We start from the raw sequence: 23,610 nt of genomic DNA, 5'->3' as shown, positions 1-23,610 counted from the left end.
GTCAGTGATGCCATCCAACCATCTCCTCCTCTGTCATCCCCTTCTCCTCTGCCTTCAATCTTTCTCAGCATCAGAGTCTTTTCCAATGGGTTGGCTCTTCGCATGTGGTGGCCAAAGTATTGGAGCTTCAGCTTCAGCTTCAGCATCAGTCCTTCCAATGAATATTCAAGGTTGATTTCCTTTAGGATCAACTGCTTTGATCTTGCAGTCCAAGGGACTCTCAAGAGTCTTCTCCAACACCACTGTTCAAAAGCATCGATTCTTTGGTGCTCAGCCTTCTTTATGGAGCATTTCTTAGCGGCACATTCTTAGCCTTTGTCAGGACTCCCTTGTGTTCACACTGCACCTGGGGCAGCCAGCCGCTTCCAGGGTTGGAAAGAATGGTGTGAAAGAATCCCCTCCCCACCCTCTGCCCTTCGGGAACTAACTGGATTAGGCCCAGTGTAATTGTGATTAAAATCCTTCTGTGTGGGAACTGTGGCGGTGTGTTTAGGGCAGGGGTACCAGGTGGCTCTTTGGGGGAACAGGGCGCTTCAGGAGGCCTTTTTAGCACTGGACAGGTCAGAGACGCTGAGAAAATTGATTTGGGTTTTATTTTTTGCCGGTTTTGGATTAGGATCGCTCTTCTCTTTTAACTGTGGCTTTGTGCTTGCTGCTTTCCCTTTGTGATGCTCTCCCTTTCTGTCTTCTCCGCCTCCTTGTCCTTCCCCTTTCTTCTTTCCCAGCTCTGTTTCTCCTTCTGTCCCTTGGTTGCTCCCCTCTCAGACCCTGCCCCTCTGTCCTGTGGGTTTCTGGCTTGGTTTTGGCTGAGGGCAGGCAGAGGACAGATGGGGGCTGGTCCGGTGCTCAGGACTCATCCTAGTCTGAAAGTCTGCCCCACCCCCAGGGATTGGACGGGGGTAGGACAAGAAGGAGGAGCCCCGCCCACACCCTTGCTGCTCAGTGTTTCCTCCTGATTCCGGCCTTGACCGGGTGCTGCTGGAGCAGCAGCGTCAAACCTGTAACCTGAGGCGTCCCCTTGGGGTGTGGGAAGTCAGCCTTGGCTGTGGCCTCCGCCGGTGGGTCTCCTTTTATGGCTCAATGGTTGAGCCTTTTGCTTGGGACAGTGGTGCAAGACGGGGACCCCCCCAGGATTCCTGGGTTGAAGTTGGGGAGAGAGGGGCTGAAGGAGCTTGGGGTGGGGCTCCGAGACTCGATGGGGCCACCTGTGAGACTGTGCGCCGCCCCGCGCTCCTGGGCTGAGCACCCCTGAGCCGCTGGCCCTCTAGCCTGCACCCGGCACCTGCCCCCACCCCCACCTCAGTGTGGCTCACAGTCTATTTCAGGAGTGTGAAGGGCTAGAGCCTTGACCTGCCACTTTCACTGCCCTGTTCTTAAGGGCTCAGCCTCCGAGGGATTTGCCAGGCAAGAATACTGGAGTGGGTAGCCATTCCCTTTTCCAGGGGATCTTCCTGACCTAGAGATTGAATCCGGGTCTCCCGCAGATTCTTCATCTGAGCCACCAGGGAAGCCCCCAAGGAACTCATAGTTTATTCCATAGCTGTTCCGTGAACCCACACAAGCCCCCTTCTTGGGGTGTGCCTGAGGGCCTGGCCGGTGCTCTCCATGCCCTCTGGCAGGCAGTGGCACAGGGGGTGAGGGTGAGGGTAAGAGCACCCACTTGTCCCTTTGAATGCTTCCAACATGCTGAACACAAATACAGAATCCGAGAATGGGTTGTTATCACCACCTTGTCACTGATACGGAGATTGAGATTCGGAAAGGTGAAGGAACCCTGGAACCCTGGCCTGTCTGGCAGCCAGATGGTGGCTGTCAGCCTTCCTTCCCTGTGTGCCCTGTCAGTGGGGGTCAGGAGTGGGGCCCCTCTTGCAGGTCAGTCTGCCTGTCAGTAATGTAAGGGGCCGGGTGCTCTGCTTCTCAAGGGCCCCCCTTCTAAGAAGGCTATGAAGAGGATGCCCCAAGATGCCGCTCCTGGGCCAGCTTGGCAGTGGTGTTGCCAGGGGAACAGTCAGCTGTGGTGATACCACCGGTTGGGTATGTGTCCTACTAGGGACAGAAGCTGGGCGATTATGACTCAGGTTCGAAGACCCCTCTCCACTGCTCTGTATGACGGTTCACGCCCTGAGTCAGCTGAGCCTGTACTGGGGTGTGTCCTTACCCTTGGAGGCCTGGGAGAGGGAGGGTGAGTCACTTAGCCCATTCCCGTGGCAGGAGTATCCCTGCTGCCAGGCTGTCACCCTGGCTGCCCACAGGGCGGGGCCTTCCTCCCCTTCTACTTCTTCCTCATGGCTGTGGCTCCAGAGACTTCTCCCAGGAGCTAGGGGTCGGGTGTCGAAGGCCTGGAGCCTTGTAACCCAACAGGAGCAGCAGAGAGAAAGGGGCCAGGTGCCAAGTGAGGCTGGAAGCCTGGGCAGCCGGTTTCCCTGCCTCCCCAGGGAGGAGCCTGGCTGCTGGTGCTCACCCAGGCCTGTGTGGGGAGCTGCAGGGACGCAGATGAAGCCAAGGGAAGCGGGAGAGATGCAGAGCAGATATGAGGTTGGCTGAAGCCAAGGCAAGCGGAGAGATGCAGAGCAGATATGAGGTTGGCTGAAGCCAAGGGAAGCGGGAGAGATGCAGAGCAGATATGAGGTTGGCTGAAGCCAAGGGAAGCGGGAGAGATGCAGAGCAGATGTGAGGTTGGCCGAAGCCAAGGGAAGTGGGAGAGATGCAGAGCCACTTTGTGTTCCTTTGTCATCTTCGTCCTCCGGGGGAGAGACCAGCTGTCATTCTTGTGAGAGCTAGGGTGTGCTGGGTGCCTTCTCCAGAGCTGACCACAGCATGGCCAGCTGGGGGCCTCTGCAGGGGTCACTTGGGCATGGCCTCAGTCACCCTCTCCACACCCGCCAGTCCTCTGTAGCCCCGCACGGGCTCTATGGGCACCGCTGGCCAGCTGGGGGCACAGACTTTGTGGCCAAGGTGGGGTCTCTTCATGAGGAGGGACCATTGAAGAGACCCTCCTTTTTTTTTAATTTATTTTTTATTGAAAGAGAATTGCTTTACAGAAATTTGCTGTTTTCTGTCAAACCTCAACATGAATCAGCCATAGGTGGAAGAGACCTTTTTGAGGTTAAACTAAAACACATTTGCTAAGAATTTTCCTGTCTTAGGATGAAGATGTCTTATTTTTATGCTATCACAGAAGAAACAGAACCAGGGTAACATTTCACCGTTATGTAGCTGATTTTGACAGAAAAATCCTCTTTTCCTCTAAGAAGTTAGACAATAAGAGAAGCCAGACCCTCTGAGTATGTGCTCAGGGGCTCGCAAGGCACCTGTATGGCCTCTCCTCACCCGCTGTGGGAAGGCTGTGGGCCAGATGCTGGGGTCTGCCACCTCCTGGGGCAGAGGGAGCTCTGATCCTGCCACTTACACACTGTGTAACCTCTGGGAGCGGAAGGAGGTTCTAGCTCTTTCTGGGCCTCTTTCCCTACCTATGAAACAGGTGCCCATAGTCTCAGACCTGCCTGCTCCCCTCCCCTCAGTGCCATAGGTGAGGAGACTGCAGGCCCATTTCACAGATGAGGAGCTGGGGTTCAGGTCATTAAGGTCAGGGTCACTACATACTCTGCAGAAGGGGACATTGCTTGAACAGAGGCACTAACGAGTCCAGGATGTAAAGGTATCTGCCACCTGGGAGAGTGGGAATGTGCCCCTACCTCCAGTCTGCCCAAGCTGAGGGCCAGGTCAGTCCCCTGGTTTAGGTCCCTAGCACTCAGCCGTGGTTCCTATGCCCCAGGGTCCCTTCCCTGAGATCAGCCCTGATCTTCCCACACCCTGGAGAGTCTGCCCCTCCTCACCGAGTCTTTCACAGCAAAACGGTATCCATAGACTTTTTTTTTTTTTAATGTGGACCATTTTTAAAGTCTTTCTTGAATTTGTTATAATATTGCTTCTGTTTTACGCTTTGGTTTTTTGGCTGCGAGGCATGTGAGATCTTAGCCCAAACAGGTATGGAGCCTGTACCATACCTCTGGATTGGAAAGGCCTAACCACTGGACCACCAGGGAAGTCCCAATATCCATAGACTTTTGACTCGTAGTCTACTTCTGCACAGCCTGGTCCTGCCCCTCTCAGGATCTGTTTCCTGTGACCTGCTGGACTGGAGGGGATCAGCCTCCCTGGGTCCTAGAGGCTGTGCCTGAATTGCCCCCAATTCTGGTGACCAAGGAGGTGAAGAGCATGAGGCCACATCAGAGCAAGACCCAGGGGGACTCGTGAAGCCAAGCAAACCTCAAAGCCCATTTCTACTCTGCACTTGGCACTGTGCTTGTCTGAGCTCTCTGTGTGTTCTCAGTAAGTACTGTCACTGTCCCCATTTTCCAGATTGGTTCGGTACAGATCGGATGTAACTGGCCCCTGCATCCAGTATGCAGGTCTGTCTGACCCAGAGCCCTGTGGCATAGCTGGTCCTTCATATGCATGGGACCCGCACCTGCTCCAGCTAGCGCTTGTGTTCCCACCGGCCCTCCCCCTCCGTCCCTGGGAGCCTGGCTTAGCTTCCTCTTTCCAGAAGCATTCTTCCCCTACCCCAACCCTCACCCAGACCTGGCACTTCTACCTTCGTTTCTAGGTTTTCTGGGGCTGGTAGGAGGCAGACAAACTGAGGCCACCAACATTTAGCAAATTGAAGGAGTCTTGTGTTCTTTAGGTTTTTTTTTAATTGTTTTATTTATTTCTTTTTGGCGGTGCTGGGTCTTCACTGCTGCACAGGCTGTCTCTAGTTGGGATGTGCGGGCTTCCCATTGCAGTGGTGTCTCTTGTTGCAGAGCAGCGGCTCTAGAGTGCAAGGCTTCAGTAGCTGTGGTGCACGGGCTTCGTTGCTCCAAGGTATGTGGGATCTTCCCAGGTCAGGGTTTGAAGCTGTGTGTCCTGCATTGGCAGGTGGATTCTTTACCACTGAGCCACCATGGAAGCCCCCTGAGATTTCACAATTTCAAAATGTGTGTTGGCTCTCCTGCTGGCAGAGCCTCCCAGGCAGATACTGGGCTCAGAGCCCCAGCCACTCCCACCTCCCAGGACTCTGGTGGCAGGTGATTAGGGAGGCTCCAAGCCAGTCAAGCCACTTTCCTCTCATTCCCAGCCATCAGATACCCCAGCCTTGGCCTGGTTTGGGAACAGCTCTTTGGGGGCCCTCCTTGTTCCTGGTTCTGCTCTGCCAGGTTCTAAATCTGGAAAGAAAGAAAAAGAGAGGAGAAGGATCCAGGCCCAGTTCCTTAGTGCCTACATCCTCATCAGGCATCCTGCTGCTAAGTCACTTCAGTCATGTCTGACTCTGTGTGACCCCATAGACACAGCCCACTAGACTCCCTCGTCCCTGGGATTCTCCAGGCAAGAACACTGGAGTAGGTTGCCATTTCCTTCTCCAATGCATGAAAGTGGAAAGTGAAAGCGAAGTCGCTCAGTCGTGTCAGACTCTTTGCGACCCCATGGACTGCAGCCCACCAGGCTCCTCCATCCATGGGGTTTTCCGGGCAAGAGTACTGGAGTGGGGTGCCATTGCCTTCTCCAATCAGGCATCCTAACCAGCAGTAACTCATCCATAGACCCCCAGGTCCTGGGGAACAGTGTGTGGCAGCATTCCCAACTTCAGCTCCAGGCCTGGCCCCCAGGCAGGACCAGTAAATGTTCGTAGAGGTCAGGAAGAGATCTGTAAAACGGGCAGTCCTCCCTGGGCATGAGGGTTGACTCCTGGTTCCCAAAGGACTCCTAGACTCAGAGGTGGCCCTGTGTGAGACTTGTGACCCAGAGAAGCTATAAAACCTTCCTGAGCCTCTGTCTCCTCAGTTGAGAGTGATGGTCAGTGGTGTCCTTGTTGAAGGACAAAAGCTCAGGTGTGTGTAGAGCGCCTGGTATCCAGGAGGCGCTCTGTGAACTGCCGCCGTCGCCGCCGTTGTTAACAATCATTAAATGGCAGAGCCTGGTCTAGCCCCAGGGTTGTGGAGCTGAGCTCCACGCACAAAAGGAGCACAGCAGCTGCCTGCCTTGTCCTCACTGCCTAGAAGCCAGCGGGTCTGGGTCTAAGTTTTGTTTTTTTTCCAAAAAATTTCAGGATAATTCTGATATGCATCTGGATTTTAAAAAGTGATTACAGGTTTTTCTATTAAATCGTAGGTTTGGCAATGTAGAGTTCTGTTATTCTTTCATTGCGGGTCCCAGTTTTGACTCTCACGACCCAGTGGTGTGACTCTGGGCAGGTCACTTCACCTCTCAGAGTCACAGCTTCCCCACAGGAAAAGGACGATGCTGGTTCTCCTCAGCAGATGGTGAGTCCTGAATGAGGTGGTGTCTGTGACCAAGCACTGTGGCCAACGCAGCACTGGCCGAGCACCAGGGAGGGACAGTTGTTGCAAAGGGGGTGTAACTCCGTCAGTCATCCGGCGTTCAGACGGGGCCCAGGCATCTGGGGTCAGGAGCATCATGTGAGCCGACCTCCCTGGAACTCAGCCGCTGAGGAAGACAGGATACAGCCAGAACTTAATGAAGCGAGGTCTCATCTGGCGTGGGGCCAACTCATCCATAGCTGCAAAATTGGTTCCATTAGCTCCCTTAATGAGCTACGAAAGCTGGGGAAATGAGTGCGTGAGAGAGTAATGGCACATGTCTGAGGCTCTAATTTGAGACCGTGGTTAAAAAGTCAAATTTGACGTGACCAACAACTCTCCAGTAGCACTGATGCCCTTGCAGGGAAGGAGAGGGTGAAGCCAGTGAGGAGGGGGCGAGTCTGGCTCTATAAAGAAAATTGTTATTGTTACTTAGTGGCTCAGTCATGTCTGACTCTTTTGTGACCCCATAGACTATAGCCTGCCAGGCTTCTTTGTCCATGGGATTTCCCAGGCAAGAATACTGGAGTGGGTTGCCATTCCCTCCTCCAGGGGTGCTTGACAACTCAGGGGTGGAACCTGCATCTCCTACGTAGGCAGGTGGATTCTTTAGCATCTGAGCCCCCTGGGAAGCCCTTATAATGAAGATACTGAGACCTTAAGAAGGAAATTCCTGCTTAGAACCCTGAACTTGAGGTCAGTCTATACCATTCCATCAGAGGCTATGCTCTCCGTTCTAAGTAGGCAAAGCAGCCAGCACGGGTCCCATGAGCTGGCCAGGGGCCGGAATGCCATGCCTGCTGCTGATGGCACAGGGCGGGTGGTCTCAATATCTGGCTCTGAAATGAATCCTGCTCTTCCAGTGGTGTCTCATAAGGCTAGATATGTCCCCATGGGAAAATAATCCCAAATAATTACAGAGCTCGGAGCCAGAAAGAACCTCAGATATGGTTGAGTTGAAAACTCTTACCAAGAGGGGGTTTAGTAAGTCCAAAGTGCTTTTTCTCACCTGTAACCTCCCTCCGTAGAGAATTGGGGTTCTCCACAGTGGAAAAAAAATGTCGCAAACCTAGATTTCCCCATAACATTCTGTGCAGACCCACTGCCTGAGTGTTTGACACCCAGCGTGCGTGTTGTGGTGTAATCAACAACCCAGAGATGCCACTCCTGAGAATTCCAGCCTACCCCTGCCTGAGGCTGGGCTGAGACCCCGGCGTGGGAGAGAAGGTGTTGGGAGAACTCAGCAGTCCTTCCTGCCTCTCTCTCCTCGGGCACCAAACAAAGTTGGAATTCCAAGAAAGTGGAAATCATGGGAATTTGCTGACCCACAGATCAGTGAGAGGAAGTAGATCCCTGGCCTCTGGGAGGTTCGGGCTGTGGGCCGTCCTGAAATCCAGAGTTCATATTTTTTAATTTGCTGCTGTCTCACTGATGGGAGAGATTATAAACCAGCTATCTTCCCCCAGAAGGAGTGGGTGTTCCGGCAGAGGCCCCAGCAGCTTGGCCAAGGCTGTAGGTTAATTGGCTGGGAGTGTGGAGGTTGGGGTGGAGTGGGAGAGGCTGCTTGTCCAGCCCAGGGCCTTCGGGCGTCCTGTGTGTGCGTGTGTCTGTGGGAGAGAGAGAGGGCGATACTGTGAACATTTTTACTAGAGAAGATGTCCAGGGGTGTACTGGCTATGTGAAGGGGCATGTGGGTCTGGGAAGGTGGCCTTTCCTGGGCTGGGAGATGGCTGAAGAAGGGTGATGGGGGTTGGTCCCTAGGCTGTGTCTTACAGAGTCACTGCAGACACCCCAGATCTGTCTGATGCTCTGGGAAGGCAGACAGAGGGCTTTCACAGCTCTGGGCAACATGAGGTGGAGGGTCCTGCAGTGGAGATAGGATCTCAGTGGGAGAGGAGGTCTGAGCAGAAGGGTCTAGGCTTGGTCACCTGCCCAGGCAAGACTGTCACAGGTTGAGTTGTGGGAGCAAGACCCCAGTATTTCTTGGGCACCTGTCTATGCCCAGTTCTCTGCTTGACACTTCAGAAAAATAGAAAATATTCAGAAAAATAGACAAATAAATGGACAGATTGTTGTTGTTTAGTCACTAAGTTGTGTCCAGCTCTTTTGCGACCCCATGGACTATAGCCCAGCAGGCTCTTCTGTCCATGGGATTTTCCAGGCAAGAATACTGGAGTGGGTTGCCATTTCCTTCTCCAGGGGATCTTCCCAATCCAAGAATGGAACCCACATCTCCTGCATTGATAGGCAGATTCTTTAGCACTGAGCCACTTGGGAAGCCCAAATGGACAGATCGATGGGCCTTATTTTCAAAGTTAATATCACAGAGTTCAGAGACACACACATACCTTGGCCCACACACACTGACACACATTCCTCATACCCATACACACCCATGCACGTACCCCTTGCATGCACGTACTCATGTGTCCAGGTACCCATGTTTCCAAGCACGTGAACACACTTACACACACACTCCCCTGCTCGTGTGCACGCCATGCCCCATGCACACATTTATTTTGGAGCAAGATTCCCGAGTCTTGCAAGCAGTAGTTTTGGCCACTGCCTCTCTGACTTGGGGCCACCCTGGCCTCTCATCCCCGCTCTGGGAGGGGTTGTCTGGATGCTCTGTGTGGAGTCCTGCTCTTCCAGCCTCACCTTACTCCAGCCTGGTGGCCCCAGGGCAGTGACTTCACCCTCCAGAGACTCTTTGCCTCAGTCTGCAAACGGGGGCTGTTGGTTCCCGCCCTGCTTGCCTCACAGGGTGGCACCAAGCATTCCCACGAGATAAAGGAAAAGAGTGTTTTGTAAACTGTAAATTGTTTTCCAAACAGTCAAGTGCTGCAGTTGTTTTCCCAGCTCCTGAACTCAAGAATCCCTCCACCCGCAGTAAACCCTGTGCTTGGGTGGGAAGAGACACTGTGTGGAGGTAGTCGAGCGGTCTGGCCGATTCAGAGGCTCTATTACACCTGGAGAGCCAGAGGGGCATGGGCAGCTGTGTCTCTGGGAAGCAGGCTCCTCTGCCCTCAAGCTGTGAGGGGGTCTGCAGTCTGGTGGGGTTGGTCAGCATCTCGGCTGTCTGACTGTGGGCTCTGGGGGTTGATGAGAAATGGCAAAGGAGAGTGAGGCGAGAAGGGAGAAGTGGAAACCACTTCAGCACAGTCTGTAACTAGAGCATTGTCATTTGATCAAGGAAGTGTCATCTCAGATTCAGTACTTACCTGACATCAGTGGAGGGGGGGGGGGGCGGGGGCACACCTCCAGCACAGCTGGGAGCCGTCCCAGAGGAAGAAGCCAGGGTTCCGTCCCACAGGTGTGCAGGGGAGCCTGTTGGGCACTAGCTGGAACCGTGGAGCAACTCAGGAGACATCACAGACCCTCCCAACTCTGGTGTACCTCTGTGGGGGCTCGGGGGCATCGGGTGGGAGTGAGACCAAGATGTGGATCTGTTGGGCACCCCATCTTCTTTTCTTCCCAGCTGTGACTGGGGACCAGGATACTGAGTGGCCTCCAGCAGTTTCAGGTATTAGGATATGGGGGTCAGTGGAGACCCAGAGACTGCTCAGTGAGCACAGTAATGTTGGAAGGGGGCTGCAGTAGGTATTTTGAGGAGCCCCTGACCAGAGGTCCCCTCTGTGGTTCCCATCCTTCCAGTGCAGCCCAAGCCCTGCGTCTTAACACCAGGGAAACAGAGGCACAGAGAGGCAAAAGACCAGCCCCAGGTCACATGGAGAATAGGAGTAGAACCCAGGCCTCCTGTCTTAGCCCTGTGCTCTTTTCCATGCCTGGGAAGATGGGGCTCTTGCTTGAGGACCCCTTTTATGAAGAATAGTGACCCCTCAGGTACTTGCATGAATGAAGCCTACCTGTAGCCATGGGCTTGTGGGCTGGAGGAGTCAGGATGGGCTTCCTAGAAGAGGTGAAATCTGGATCGCCAGAGGGCACAGGTGAGTACAGCGGAGAGGAAGCTGGGCCGGGTTTTCATGTCTCTCATTTGTTGAGCCTTCCTGGCTCCTCCCTCAGTTTCTTCTTATTCTCTCCTCATGGTGGGTTGTGAGGGTTTCTTCCCTTTCCCCCCACTTGATAGGTTTTTTCATTAAATCCCCAAGTATTATCTGAGCCAGTGCTCTGTGTCAGCACTGGAACCCAGACTGGCCCTGCCCATGGGGGCCCACAGTCTGAAGCCGGAGACGGCCCGGTGCCGGCCTGACTGGGGAAACGGCCGCATGATCTGGGACCAGTTACTCACCTCTCCCTGCCTCCATGGTGGTAATAAAGTCCCTTCCTCCTAATATTTGTAAAAGGCTCAGAACAGAGCCAGGCATATTGAAAGTGTATTGTCTATATGTGTATGTGTGTGTTTATAGAGTTATCAAAGGAACAGGCTAATTGTAGGTCATGAGAAAGTGATGCACAGGAGGGAACAGAAAAGGGAGATGATGCAGGAGCTTTCTGGGGAGCGGGCAATGTTTTCTTAAGATTAAAAAAAAAAATCTGTATTTATTATTTATTTATTTGGTTGCACTGGGTCTTAGTTGCAGCGTGTGGGATCTAGCCACCTGACCAGGGATCAAACCCATCATCCCATCCTTTGTTCTGGAGCTCAGTGTTTTCTGCCAGGCCCCAGCCGGGGACTCCCAGGTTAACCCCACCTCCCTCTACCTTCATGCTCCCTCCGCCCTGGTGGAGGTGCAGAGGCAAAAACCACTGAGGGAGGTGCTGGGAGGACTTCTAAGAGCAGGAGACATCTGAACCAAGCCCAGAACGTTCCTCAACAAGGGAGAGCTGGCCCAGTGGAGAAGGAGATGGAGCAAGAGAGCACAGGGTATGGGCAGAGTGTGAGGCTTGTTTGGGGCCAGTGCGTCCGGTGTTCTGACCTGAGCCAGGTGTTCTGGGGCCAGGGCAGCAGAAAGGGAGCCGGGAGAGGAAGGCGAGCTCTGGATGCCAGGGAAGAAGTTGGTCTTTATCTGGAGCATGAGGGCTGGAGATTTAAGGAGTGAAGGTGGGGATGGGTGGAGAAGAGCCAGAGAGGAGGAGGCGGGACTGAGGACCCCACAGAAAACCTGTCAGCTGTGGGCTGGGCCTTTGAGGAGAGGAGAGAGAGGACCCTGGTACAGGGGTCGGGGTACCAGAAGCAGGACAGAGTGAGGGTCCAGGAACCCTCCTGGAGGCCCTGCCAGGACATGGTCAGGTCAGCTAGGGAAGGTGTTGGGAGGCCAAGCAGAGACGAGGTGCGGAGAGGACAGAGCAGGGAGGGAAAATGCATCTTTGATCCTGTGGTTGAAGCCTGAGGCACCTCAGGACGCAGTGGGGGCAGGGGGAGCCGATGTGACCAAGCCTCTTTCCCCCAGTGCTGTTAAGTAAGAAGCTGGTGCATGGGAGCTGTGTGGGCAGAGAATAGAGGAGGCAAAGGCAGCACGAGCAAGGGATCCATGGTTTCCAGGCTGGGAGCGTCTGCCTACAGCCGCCTCTGTGTGCCCCATTCTGGACTGTTAGCGGAGCGGGAGCCCCCAAGCTGGTGGAGGGGCTTCCCTACCTCCTTGCACTCCACACTAGGGTCAAAGGGAACAGCCCCCCAGACCAGCATCAGACAGATGCGGAGACCCACTGTCTCCCTCTCCATCCCAGTTGATCTTTGCCTGGATAGCTTGGTCCCAGAGGCTGCCCCGCACATGCCCTAGAGGACAGGAGACCATCCTGCCCAGGAGGAAAGCAGGGCCCAGGGTCCTGTGGGTACTGAGCCAGACAGAGCTGGGCTCAGCCTGTCTTGGTCTGCAGCCTTGCTCTTCAGCCGTGTTCGACCAGGAAGCAGATGTGAGCAGCCTTACCGGGGGATGCCTCATCCCTGTTCTCCCCATTCTGGGCCGCCTCCCCCAGAAGGCCAACTTCTCCACCCCCTCCACCTCTGAGCATGACCATTTCAAGGTCTTGCTCATTTCCGGCGATTGGCCTTAAGGTTGGCAGCCACAGTCTGGGGCTGAGTTAACCCGAGCAAAGATCCTGACGCCCACCCACCTGCTGCCTGCTTCGCTATGATGCATCCTGTGGGGATGACTGTTATTACTCCATTTTACGGAGTTGTGGGCTGTGGCTTGGAGCTGTGAATGTTTGCTTGAGGTCACACTGAGTCATGGAGGAATTTAACCCCAAGCCCGGAAACCTCACCCCACCAAGGAGTCACCCCCATCAAGCAGGGTCCTCCTTCCCGCCAGCCTCTACCTCTGGCCCACAACCCTCATGTCATCCCACTGGAAACATGAGGCTCTACGGATGTGTGGCTCCTGGCACAGGGTCTCACACTGATGTGTGATTTGACTACAAAATCCTCTCAATTTCCACCTCAGTTGCTTCCCCTTGGGAAAGGAGGCAGGGGCTTCTCTGGCCTCTGAGCCCTTCCAAGCTTTCAGCTACCTCCCAGGCCTTCCCGAGCTACGAGCTAAGCTTGCTTGAAGCTGACCCTCAGCCAAGTGCAGGGGCTCATTGGACCACGCATCCAACCTGGACTGGGATCTTCCTTTTGCCCTTCATCAGCTGGGTGACCTCAGGCAGGTCACAGGCCTCTCTGAGCCTGTGTGTCCTTGTCTGCCAAGTGAGGGCAGTGGCACTGTCTGGGTGGCTCCTGGGGAAGTGGATTCTGGGCCTGACACTGTCTGTGCCTCCCTGCCCTCAGCTCCTGTACGACAGCCCCAAGGCCCGGCAGGAGGTGGACCACCACTGGCAGGCCTCTGGTGGCCCCCACATCGTGCGCATCCTGGATGTTTATGAGAATATGCATCACAGCAAACGCTGTCTCCTCATCGTCATGGAATGGTATGCCGCCCACCCTCCCTCAGCATCTCATTGGTACCCCTGTGCCCACCCCCCCCAACTCCCGCCATTCTTTAGAGGTCTCTGTTCTTCAGATAGCAGCCCCGGGAGGGCCCCCCAGCCCCTGAAAGGTGATGGACCTGGGCAGCTGGCCCCAAGGGCACTCCTGCACGGGTGGAATCCTCAGTGGCTGTAATATGGCTTCCCTGGGTGTGATTCCCCCTCAGTGAGGAGGGGCTGGGAGAGCTGTTGGAGAAGGCCACCAAGCCCTGAATGTGGCTGGGATGGGGGAAGACTGGGGGAGGAGTGGGATATGCACTGTCCCCTCGGCTTTCTCCTCGCCTGGATTTGCACTCCCATGGCTCCCCCCCGCCCCCCACCCCCGATGTTGGGTGATCCTGGCCTGGACCCAGGAGCCAGCGGCCTCCTCCATCCTAGGCTTCTCCTGTGAACACTGTGGCTCAGCCCTAACCTTCCTCAGAACCTGGGCCCTGGGTCTTGGCCTCCAGCTCCTCCCTGTCTGCCTTTCAAGTTCCCCCTCACCCCGTAGGGTAGCAGCTCTTGAGTCAGATTTAGGGTGCAGATCCTGACTCTGTCACTCAGTAGCTGTGTGACCTTGGGCAGGCCTCTCACCTCTCTGGATCGCTGTAACTTCCATGTAAAGTTACATGGAGGGAGATCTTAGTGTGGCATTCACCCTGTTCATTCTAAGTGCTCTGTGTGTACTGCTGAATCAGTCTTCCCAACTCTGTGAGGTTGGTGCGCTAATCCCTGTTTTATCGAAGAGGAAGCTGAGGCACAGAGAGGAGAAGGGATCACCCAGGATCACACAGCAGTGCACACAAAGGGTTTGCCCAGGGCACGGCACACAGTAGGTCCTCAGAAAATGGTGGTCATGAGGATGATAACTGACATCTCATTCCTCACTTGGGTAAACTTGGATAAAGGAGGGGCTGCCAGATCAAGACAGTGTCCCTGGGAACATAGATGCTCCCTGGGGAAGATCCTCCCCTAGTTCGAAGAGTTGAGTTCAACCCACCCAAGCCAACAGCCCACCACATACCAGGCTCTTCAAGACACGGTGAGGCTGACAGTGACCATCCTCCAGGGGAGCAGCAGCAGGGCTGGAGGCCTGGGCCCATGACCTGGGGCAGGGGCAGGTCAATGCCTGATTCTTCCCCTCTGTCCCCACTTTCTCTGACAGCATGGAAGGTGGTGAGTTGTTCAGCAGGATTCAGGAGCGTGGTGACCAGGCTTTCACTGAAAGAGGTACGTATGTGCTGCTGCATGGGGAGTTTGGGCTGAGATGGGGCACACAGAGTTTCTTTGTGATGCTGGGCAAGACCCTGTCCCTCTCTGTGCCTCAGTTTCCCCACCTGAACAAGGGTTGGGGGGAGAGTGTTCTTCCCCCAAGGGGTTCTGTGCATCTGTGGCAGCTTGTCAGAGATGGACTCCCCATGGGCCTGGGATGGAGGCCTCAATGCTTCTTGGTGCCAGCCAGCAGCTCAGCTGGGGGCATCTCCAGAAGAAACTAGGAGGACCAGGGTTGGGGTCTGAGGTGGGGTCCTGGGTGGCAGGAGTGCACCATCTTGTGCTCTCCAAAGAGGGGTGATGGGGAGGGGCCCCCTGGGTTGCCTGACCCTTGAGTGGCATCCGTGGCCCCCTCCTCTGCCCATGTCTGCAGAAGCCGCAGAGATCATGCGAGATATTGGCACTGCCATCCAGTTTCTGCACAGCCGGAACATCGCCCACCGAGATGTTAAGGTGAGGCTCCAGGACCCATGTTGGGGGACCAGGACAAAGAGTGCCATCCACAAACCCCAGTGGTCCCAGCATCCACTGGATAGAGGCCACGTTCCTTGCTTGGCATTCCAGGCCTCTCCCCGCGGCCCATACTGCATGGCTCAGCCTCTCCTCCCATGGTCCCAGTGTGTTCATTGTGCTTTAGCCAGATAGGTCTCCTAGTTTCCTTCAAGCATATATAATCCCAGTAGGCATAAGAATAAACTAGTGCCTACCTTGAGCCACTGGGTCCTGAGAAGCATCTCATTTAATCCTCTCCCAGCCCTGTGAGAGGGTGCCATTACCCATTTGACAGATGAGGAAACTGAGGCTCAGAGAGCAATTGTCTTGCTCAAGGCTCTGCAGATGCCTCACTGGGGATTCATGCATTCGTTTGTTCACTCAGCAAGAATTTTGTGAAGACAGTGTGCCAGGCTTCGGTGACGGCTACCCAACACTGTTGGAGCTTGTGTGAAGTAACAGCCATAGTTCCCGTAGGCAGAGCCTCTGATGGCAGCATTTTAGGGGAAGGAGGCCCTTTGCTGGGCACTGGACAAAGGAGCGGAGGTGATCCTAGCGGCTGGACCTGCTTGTCCCTCCAGTGGACGGGCTTGAGAATGTTCTCTCCAAATTTCCTGTCCAGGGAGGACTGGATCTTACAGGTGATCAGGATCAGATGGAAGAAACGCAAACCGAGGCAGCTTCACATGCACACACACACTTCACCTGCATGTGCCAGCCACTGTCAAAGCAGAATTACGACTCCTGGATCCTTGGCCCCCTAGGGGGCCTAGACCTAGACCCTGACTGCCCTGTCCCCCAGACTTATTTCCTCCTAAGACCGGGCAGAGGAGACCTGAAGGTCCAGCTGCTGCATCAGGTTCTTCCCCTGGCTGAGTATCACCAACTCTTGCAGTTACCCTTTGATTTTGGATACACGTGGAGCCACAACAGTCTCACCTTCTGAACCATTGCTTTATTTTGGCCCTGGCCCCCTTTTTTTTCCTTAAGGGGAGAAAAGCCTTCTATGGAGAAGATTCCTGTACAAAAACTGCTTCCCTGTTTTTCACCCCAGTCCAAGTTTGGATCATCTCAAATAGAACCTGAGAAATAGCTTTCACTGGCTCCAAACTGAAATTCCATGTGCCACCCCATGCCTCTGCCCCAGCTCTGCTGCTTCCCTCTGTGGGCCTAGGTCCTACCCATTCATTAGAAAGCAGCTTGAGTGCTGCCTCCTCCATGCAGACCTCCCCACTGCCTTCATCCCTCAGACCCTCTGTGCCCTACAACCAGGAAGACTGGCCTCTGTGCAGCTCCCGGGGCCTGAGTTCCCCAAGCAACCTCAGGTAGGGGCCTGTCGTACAGGCTTGTTCTGGGCTGTGTACAGGATATGTGGTTGGCAACACTGGCTCATGAGAAGCCCCCCCGTTCCCCTGGAACCCTCATTTTGGCATCTCATGGTAGCATCACCGACTCAAGCTCAGAAGTTCCTACCCCTGGGCTCTCTGTGGCACTCAGTTATCCCCAGCTTGGTGGAACCACTGCCTCAGTTTCCCCTCTGTGAAACAAGGTGTCACCTCTCAGCCACACTAGTCTCCTCCACCTTTGGCCCACATCATTGGCGGCCAAGACCCAGGTCTTTTTTAGTGAGATGGATCCAGCTCCTCCTGCCTCAGTCTGGATGAGGGAAGGAGGAAGGAAATCTGACTGCAGATCACTGTGGAAATCTGCCCCCACCTGGTGCCTGACTCCAGACTAATGTTTTCTCTCCCTGGCCCAGCCTGAAAACCTGCTCTACACGTCCAAGGATAAAGATGCGGTGCTGAAGCTCACGGACTTTGGCTTTGCCAAAGAGACCACCCAGAATGCCCTGCAAACTCCATGTTACACTCCCTACTATGTGGGTGAGTCCCTGGGATGTGGCTGGTACCTCTTTATTGTACCCCGCCCCCCACCCCCGCCTCACTGTGGTCTGGGGCAGCCTGTGGGACGCAGAAGCCAGAGGGTTAAAGCGCTGTGAGGAGGGAAAGGGAGGGGGGTTCTGTCTGTGTGGAGGTGGCAGCTGGGGGGCCGGAGGCTGCAAAAATATTCTCCCAAACTTCAGTTTTTGCTTTTGAAAATAGATCCAGGAAAATTCTGGCTCTGGCCTGTGAGCTGAATGACATCACAGTGGCTCTAAATATATATGTGATAAAAGGCTGCCGTCGGCTTGGGATGGAGCCCAAGTGCGGTTGTTTTTCTCCGGTTTTTATCTTCCTGGGAGTCATATTCAGAAAGTGGGCAGGCATGCCCTCCTACATGAGAGGGAAGCAGGGGGCTAGCCACCTGCGTTTTGGGAAAGCGTCCCTTAGGTGAGGGCCAGGATGGGCCCCGGGGCTTCACACACACTCATGCTTCCTGGAAAAGCTCCCTGCTCCCCTGTGAGCAGGTAGCCCCTAGACCTGGAGAAGCCACCCCCCCCAACCCCCGGAAAGTGCCCCTTCGTGGAGAGTGGGGTGATGACTTGTTTACAGACTACTCTTCTCCCTCAGGATAAGCCTTCCAAGAGCTGTTGAAGGGGTGGGAAGCCCCCCGAGACAGCTGGAATGGCACTCTGTTTACCAGGACGTGTTTTGCAGTATTTTGACTTAGCAATTTCCTGGCCTACCGATCTCATTGCACAGATGGGAAGACCAAGGCCCCATGGGATGGTCGCCAGGTGAACAGTGGAACCCAGAGCCCTGGCCATGGCCCTTCCTTGCCCATGACCTAGGCTGTCTGTTCAGGAGGCAGGGGATGTGGGGCAGCTGCTGGGCTGGGACCCTCTCTGCTATGGCAGGACCCCACCCAATCCCGACTGTCCTTCTCTCCTTCCCCTACCGCACCATGGCTGAGATTGGCCCAAGGTAGCTAGGAGGTTATCATCTCTCACAGCCCAGCCTGAAAGCGGGTTTATTTTATCTGGGAGCTGTTGTTCCTCCCCCAACTTCACACACATGCTGCCTTCCCAGAAGGTGCCAGACACCAATCTGCTCTGCCCCATCCCCGGCTCGGGCACCTATTCCCACCTTGCCCAGGCTGTAGGCTCCTGCCAGTGCCCCAAGACCCTTGGACTGAGGGTCCTCCTGTGCCCTCTGCTCCGGCAGCTCCTGAGGTTCTGGGTCCAGAGAAGTATGACAAGTCATGTGACATGTGGTCCCTGGGCGTCATCATGTACATCCTGTGAGTACCATTGCTTTCCTGCACCCGCAGGTACCCTTGGAACCACTTCTGCCCCCACCTTGCAGGGTGAAGGGCTCAAGCGGGCCACTCTTCCAGCAGTCTGCTGTTCCCTTCTGGTCATGGGACACCTCTCCTTCAGGTTCCCCAAAGGCCTCCCCATGCCAAGGGCAGCTGGTGTTCCTGGAGATGAATCCCCGAGTTCAGGGGGCTGATATTATTGCCCTGGTGTCTGGCTGCCTGTCTCCCAGTCAGGGTCTTGGGGAGGAGAATGGGTCCGCCCTGGCGCTGCCCCCACACCCGTGCCGAATGACCTCCGCCCTCCCCCAGCCTGTGCGGCTTCCCGCCCTTCTACTCCAACACGGGCCAGGCCATCTCCCCGGGGATGAAGAGGAGGATCCGCCTGGGCCAGTATGGCTTCCCCAGCCCTGAGTGGTCCGAGGTCTCCGAGGATGGTGAGTGACTCTCTGCTTAGCTCGCTCCACCGGACCCCAGCCACCTTCCTTCCAGGAGAGACCACTTAGGTGTCAAACTGACCTGTGTTTAGATCCTGGCTTCCTCCACATCCCAGCTGTGTGATCCTAGGCAAGTCATCTCACCGTTGGAACGTCCTTCTCTATGTCTGCCAAATGGGCTCGAAACCTGCCTCCTCAAAACTTCCCCTAGTTCTTGTCCTTCATTCATGTTTTCCCTTTGGGGACCATGAACAAAGCTGGCCTGTATCAGTTATTTATGGCTGCCTAGCAAATTACCCCAAACACTAGTGCCTTACAGCAAGAAGCCCTTATCAGCGCACTGTTTCTGTGGGTTAGGAATTTGGGGGCACGTTGCAGAGCTGGCGGTCTCTGGGAGGGGGGACTGGCTCTGAGCAGCTCCACAGCCTCACCACTGCCCTCTCTTCCCTAGCCAAGCAGCTGATCCGCCTCCTGCTGAAGACGGACCCCACCGAGAGGCTGACCATCACACAATTCATGAACCATCCCTGGATCAACGTGAGTGCCTCCTTGTCCTTGGCGGGCCGGGTGATGAGCTTGAGCAGGGCTGCTGGGGGGGTGGTCGACGGCTCCAGAGGCCCTGGGGTGGGCCACAGATATGCGGTAGTGCCCCGCCTTCACCTGCTCCTGGTCTCATCAGGCTCCTTCACCACCCTGAGCCTGATTCCCCATGAGCCCAGAAGAAAGGGGTTCGGGGTGGGGGAGCAGCCAGTGCTGTCCCAGGTGCCTGCAGGGTCTGATCCATGGGCTTGGGGCTCCTTCCAGCAATCGATGGTGGTGCCCCAGACTCCACTCCACACGGCCCGAGTGCTGCAGGAGGACAGAGACCACTGGGATGAAGTCAAGGTGGGTGGACCATCTCCCCACAGGTCTCAGGGTTTTGGAAAAAGGGACTGTAGGGTGGTGACCTCCCAGAACCTGGGTCTTAGGCCCCCTCTTGCCTCGTGTCAGTGACCGCATAGTGGTCTTTGGGCCACATTACCCTATTCAGGGCAGTGCTTCTGACTTGTTCTCTCAGTGAAGTGGGGCTTTGGCCTCAAGCTTTGGCCATAATTGCTCTTATGATCTGCAGCGTCTGGGAGGGTGGTCAGCTTGCTTTTAGACTCAGGAGAGGCCAGATTTGAGTCTGTGGGGCAGTAGCTCAGAGCCTGGGACAACCTGGGCACAGTCTTCAGGCGCTGGTAACCTGGGTGCACAACACGATGGTGTCCCCTGAAGGCCTTTGGTCCAAATCCCTGTCCTGCTTACCCCTAGTGTAGTCCCAGGGAGTCACCACACTTCCTGTGCCTTGTCAGGTAAGCTCAGTCTTTACCACAGAGGACTGGAGTGAGGACTATGTGAGGCAAAGCGATGGGCCCAGAGCTGGGTACGTGGGGGCGGTCGGGCAGCAAAGGTGGCCACTGCCGTCACTGACACTATTAAGGGGCCACTCAGGCAGGAGGTGAGGTCTCTTGAGGTCAGTAGACCTGTTCTCTCCCATCCCCATCCCCAGGAGGAAATGACCAGTGCCTTGGCAACCATGCGGGTGGACTATGACCAGGTGAAGATCAAGGACCTGAAGACCTCTAACAACCGGCTCCTCAACAAGCGGAGGAAGAAGCAGGCAGGCAGCTCCTCGGGCTCACAGGGCTGCAACAATCAGTAGCTCCTGCGACCTTGGGGGAGCCAGAGGACACACTGGAGTGGGCTGAAGCCCTGACCTGGAGGGCTCAGGGCCCTGTTTTTTTAACAAAAGAGTTGTTTGTGCTGTGTTGCAATTTGTCACTTGGAACTTCGGGATGGGGGAACATGACCCCAAGTCCTTCAGAATCGCATCCCGGGGTCAGGCCCTAGAGAAGGGCCACAACCTGGGCCCCAGGGAGCCATGTGCTGCAGCTCCAGTGCCTTTGATCACGGCGGCCTGAATGCCCTGTGGCTGCATCCTGCTCAGGGCCTGGCCTTAGAGTTTTAGGCCCCTCGGCATTGTGGTTGGTCTTCCCTCCTGTGAAAAAAGCTCCCCAGAGGGTGGGCAGATGGGCCTGGCCTTGGGAAAGGCATCTGGCCACTGGTTGTCATGGCGACCAGGGACAGAGTTGCCAGTCTCGAATGCTGAGTGAGTGAGCAAGGGAGGGAGGGGGGCAATTGAGGGTCTGCCTGTCTTCTTGGGGAGGATGCTCTCCTTGTGCCACTCACCCCTCTCAGACTCCCCTCCACCCTTCCGTCTTTGGTCTCCCTGAAGTGTCAGGGTCAGTCTGCCTGGCTCCCTGGGTGGTCCAGCGCTGTGTTGCTGCAACCCATCCCACAGGGCCCTTGGAAGTCTCCTTCCACAGAGTGCCTGAGCCTAGCCATCCTGTTACGACACCCCCCCACCCCATCCAGAGTGGCCTCTCATCTCAGTGAGGGGTTTGGGGGGGCAGATGTTTTTAACCCTTTTTTTACTTTGGAAAATGTCACTGTGACAAAAGCCAGTACAGTTACCCTGCCCCCACCTGCTCATCGGATCCCAGGCAGGAAAGCCTGTGCTTAAGGGTTCACCCCCTACTCTGTCCTGGTTGATGACAGGGCTTGTCTCCTGGTGTACTTTTGTGAGAGTGGATGGCTGGAGGCAGGGCTAAGGGGCTCCCCCTTAATCCAGGGCCTCTTTCTGTAATTTGGGTCAGACTCAAGGTAGTGGAGGGCTGCTGTTTAGAGGGTCTGGTCCTTTCTTTTTTGCCTGAGTCGGAGCAGACAGGGCCCCTCCCTCGCTGCTCCAGGCCCACACTTCCCTGGGAGTCTCAGGATGCTGAATGCCTGATATGGGCCTGGCCAGTGCCTGGCCCCAGCCTGCTTCCCGGTTCCTCACCCTTCTCTCACTGGCTGGGAAACCCTAGACCATGTCAGGGAGGACAACACTGCTGGGTTCTATATCCAGGTATTAATAAACAGCATTTTGGCATTTTTCCCTTGTTCCTGGGTTTCTCATCTACACGAGTGAACAAAAGCAGCCCAAGGGCATGTGCTCACACCCACTAGTAATTTCACTCCTGGCGGACAGGGTGCTTCAGGCCTGGTAGACATGCCAGGCTGGCTCCAGGGCCATGGCCTCACCAGCTTGGAGAGGTCAAGGGAGCGAAGAGATGGCAGCTGCCCCGTGTCCCCAGCTCTGTGCCTCCCAGTGCACCGTGTGTGTGACACCCACCCCCGGCTCGGTGTGCGCTGGCGTCTGCCCACAGTGGCCACCCCCAGCTGTGTGCCAGCCTGCTGAAGGGCGGGCAGAGCGCCTGCTGCAGCGCTGAGCTATTTTCAGAAGCTGCCAGATTTCATTTGGCAGCGAGAGTGTCGGGGAGGGGAGGGGGCGGGACGCTGGAGACTGTCTTTTGACTACTCCAGCAACAGAGCACCCTCCGCCCCCTGGGAGCCCTTTTGGGCAGCCCAAGTGGGGCCCGGACTGTGGCAGATGCCCCAGCTTCTGTCCTCCCGAGTCCCCAAGAACTCTGGAACCCGCAGCGTTCCCTCCCCACCTCCCTTCCCCTCAGGCTGTAGGGGAGGGTGATGTTAGAAGGCCGGACAGGCAAGTCGCCTGAGCTGAGTGCCACTTCCTGGCCTGGCGACCTTGGACAAGCCTCCCAGCTTTCCCGCCTAGATTTCCTCGACTGTGTAGTGGGGTTGTCCACCGTGGGGAGGCCACAGGGTATGTAGGCATATGACATATGAAGCACTCAGTGGGGTGCCTGGTGCGTGGCTGGCCCCCATTTGCCACCCTAGCATCCTTAGCTGTAAGGAAGGAGAGAAGAACCTGAAGTTTCTCAAGGGAAAAGCAGTCCAGCCCCAAATCTACCTCTGAGACTTTCCACCTGAAATTCCACCTTTTTCCATCCATAGGGGTCTTACTCCCAAGGGCTTGCTCTCCAGAACAGCATTGTATGGGCTTCCTGGACCTTGGTTCCAGTCCTGGGCTTCAAGGAGGGTGGCCCCTCCTTCTGAAGGGCCCCTGGACTCCCTAAATGAATTCTGGGGACCTCGCAGAGCCTGTGGTTCCGACCAACCCTTGTCATGCACTCAGCTCAGTAAAATGCTGGTCAGATGCGAAGGCAGGTCAAGTCTGTCTAGTACAAAGCTGCAGCAGTAGAGACCGACTCTTTCCCTTGACTGCTCAGTGCACACCGCTGGAGACCCTGTGCTGCGTGCAAGAAAGGCAGCAGGGGAAGCTGAGGATAGAGTCTCAGGGAGTTTAAACACGTGAGGGAGAAGGACAAAATACCTCACAAACGCATGTTGAATCATGGGCTTGATATGATCCCCAAAGAAAGGCAAGGCTTGAGAGGATTTGTCACTGTGTAGTTTAAATTAAAGAGGCAATTTATTTCCCAGGGTCTGGGGAGGGTGCCTGATAGGTTGCAAGGTTGAAGGCAGAACTGCAGGGAAAACCAGGGTCTTAGAGACAGAAAGACTCAGTGTGGCCCTCAACTCTGCCAGTCTGTGCTTCTCCCGGGGTCTCAGTGCTGCTGTCTGTGAAATGGGAGCAAATCCTTACACTTAGCTGTTAACCAGGTGAACTAAGAAGCCAAGGGGCCTCATGTTTCACATCAGCCTATTCAGACACTTGCATTCACATGGACTTCATGTGGCTTCCCTAGGAGCTTTCAATAAAGAATCAGTAAGAAGTATATTCACGTGTGTGTGTGTGTGTGTGTGTGTGTGAGAGAGAGAGAGAGAGAGAGAGAGAGAGAGAGAGAGAGAGAGATTTCTTCCCAGGGATGCTCCCCCTGACCCAGTTGACAGCAGCGTTCTCTGTCTTGCAGACCTGGTGCTGGCCGGTTTCCAGTGTCCTGGCTCATTGCTATTCCGCACCAGCCCCTCTCCGCCCTCGATTCAGCCCCTCCATTGCAGTGTCAGAACTGAGCCTCAAAAACGCAGCTTGCCGCAACCTCTGCAGGGGTCTTGATGCTTCCAGGTCTGCTAGAAGCTCTCTCTCTCTCTGGCAGACATGGGAGGGGCACAGGTCGCTGTCT

General features: G+C 55.4%; 1 protein-coding gene across 2 annotated transcripts in view; it reads left to right on the top strand.

Moving 5' to 3' along the window:
- The window catches only part of MAPKAPK3 (MAPK activated protein kinase 3), a 28,642-nt gene extending 7,084 nt beyond the window's left edge, over nucleotides 1–21,558 (top strand). For both annotated transcript variants that reach the window (XM_044934344.2, XM_006053327.4), the window contains exons 3-11: nucleotides 13,030–13,169; nucleotides 14,371–14,435; nucleotides 14,851–14,930; nucleotides 16,729–16,852; nucleotides 18,074–18,149; nucleotides 18,477–18,601; nucleotides 19,053–19,138; nucleotides 19,406–19,486; nucleotides 20,133–21,558. In XM_044934344.2, coding sequence (XP_044790279.2) covers nucleotides 13,030–13,169; nucleotides 14,371–14,435; nucleotides 14,851–14,930; nucleotides 16,729–16,852; nucleotides 18,074–18,149; nucleotides 18,477–18,601; nucleotides 19,053–19,138; nucleotides 19,406–19,486; nucleotides 20,133–20,285 — 930 coding nt within the window. In that variant the 3' untranslated portion in view covers nucleotides 20,286–21,558. The remainder of the gene's footprint in view (nucleotides 1–13,029; nucleotides 13,170–14,370; nucleotides 14,436–14,850; nucleotides 14,931–16,728; nucleotides 16,853–18,073; nucleotides 18,150–18,476; nucleotides 18,602–19,052; nucleotides 19,139–19,405; nucleotides 19,487–20,132) is intronic.
- The last annotated feature ends 2,052 nt before the right edge of the window (nucleotides 21,559–23,610 follow it).

The sequence above is a fragment of the Bubalus bubalis genome, chromosome 21 (assembly GCF_019923935.1).
Source record: "Bubalus bubalis isolate 160015118507 breed Murrah chromosome 21, NDDB_SH_1, whole genome shotgun sequence".
In the NCBI taxonomy this organism is placed as follows: domain Eukaryota; kingdom Metazoa; phylum Chordata; class Mammalia; order Artiodactyla; family Bovidae; genus Bubalus; species Bubalus bubalis.
This window is presented reverse-complemented; position numbering and strand designations above follow the sequence as displayed.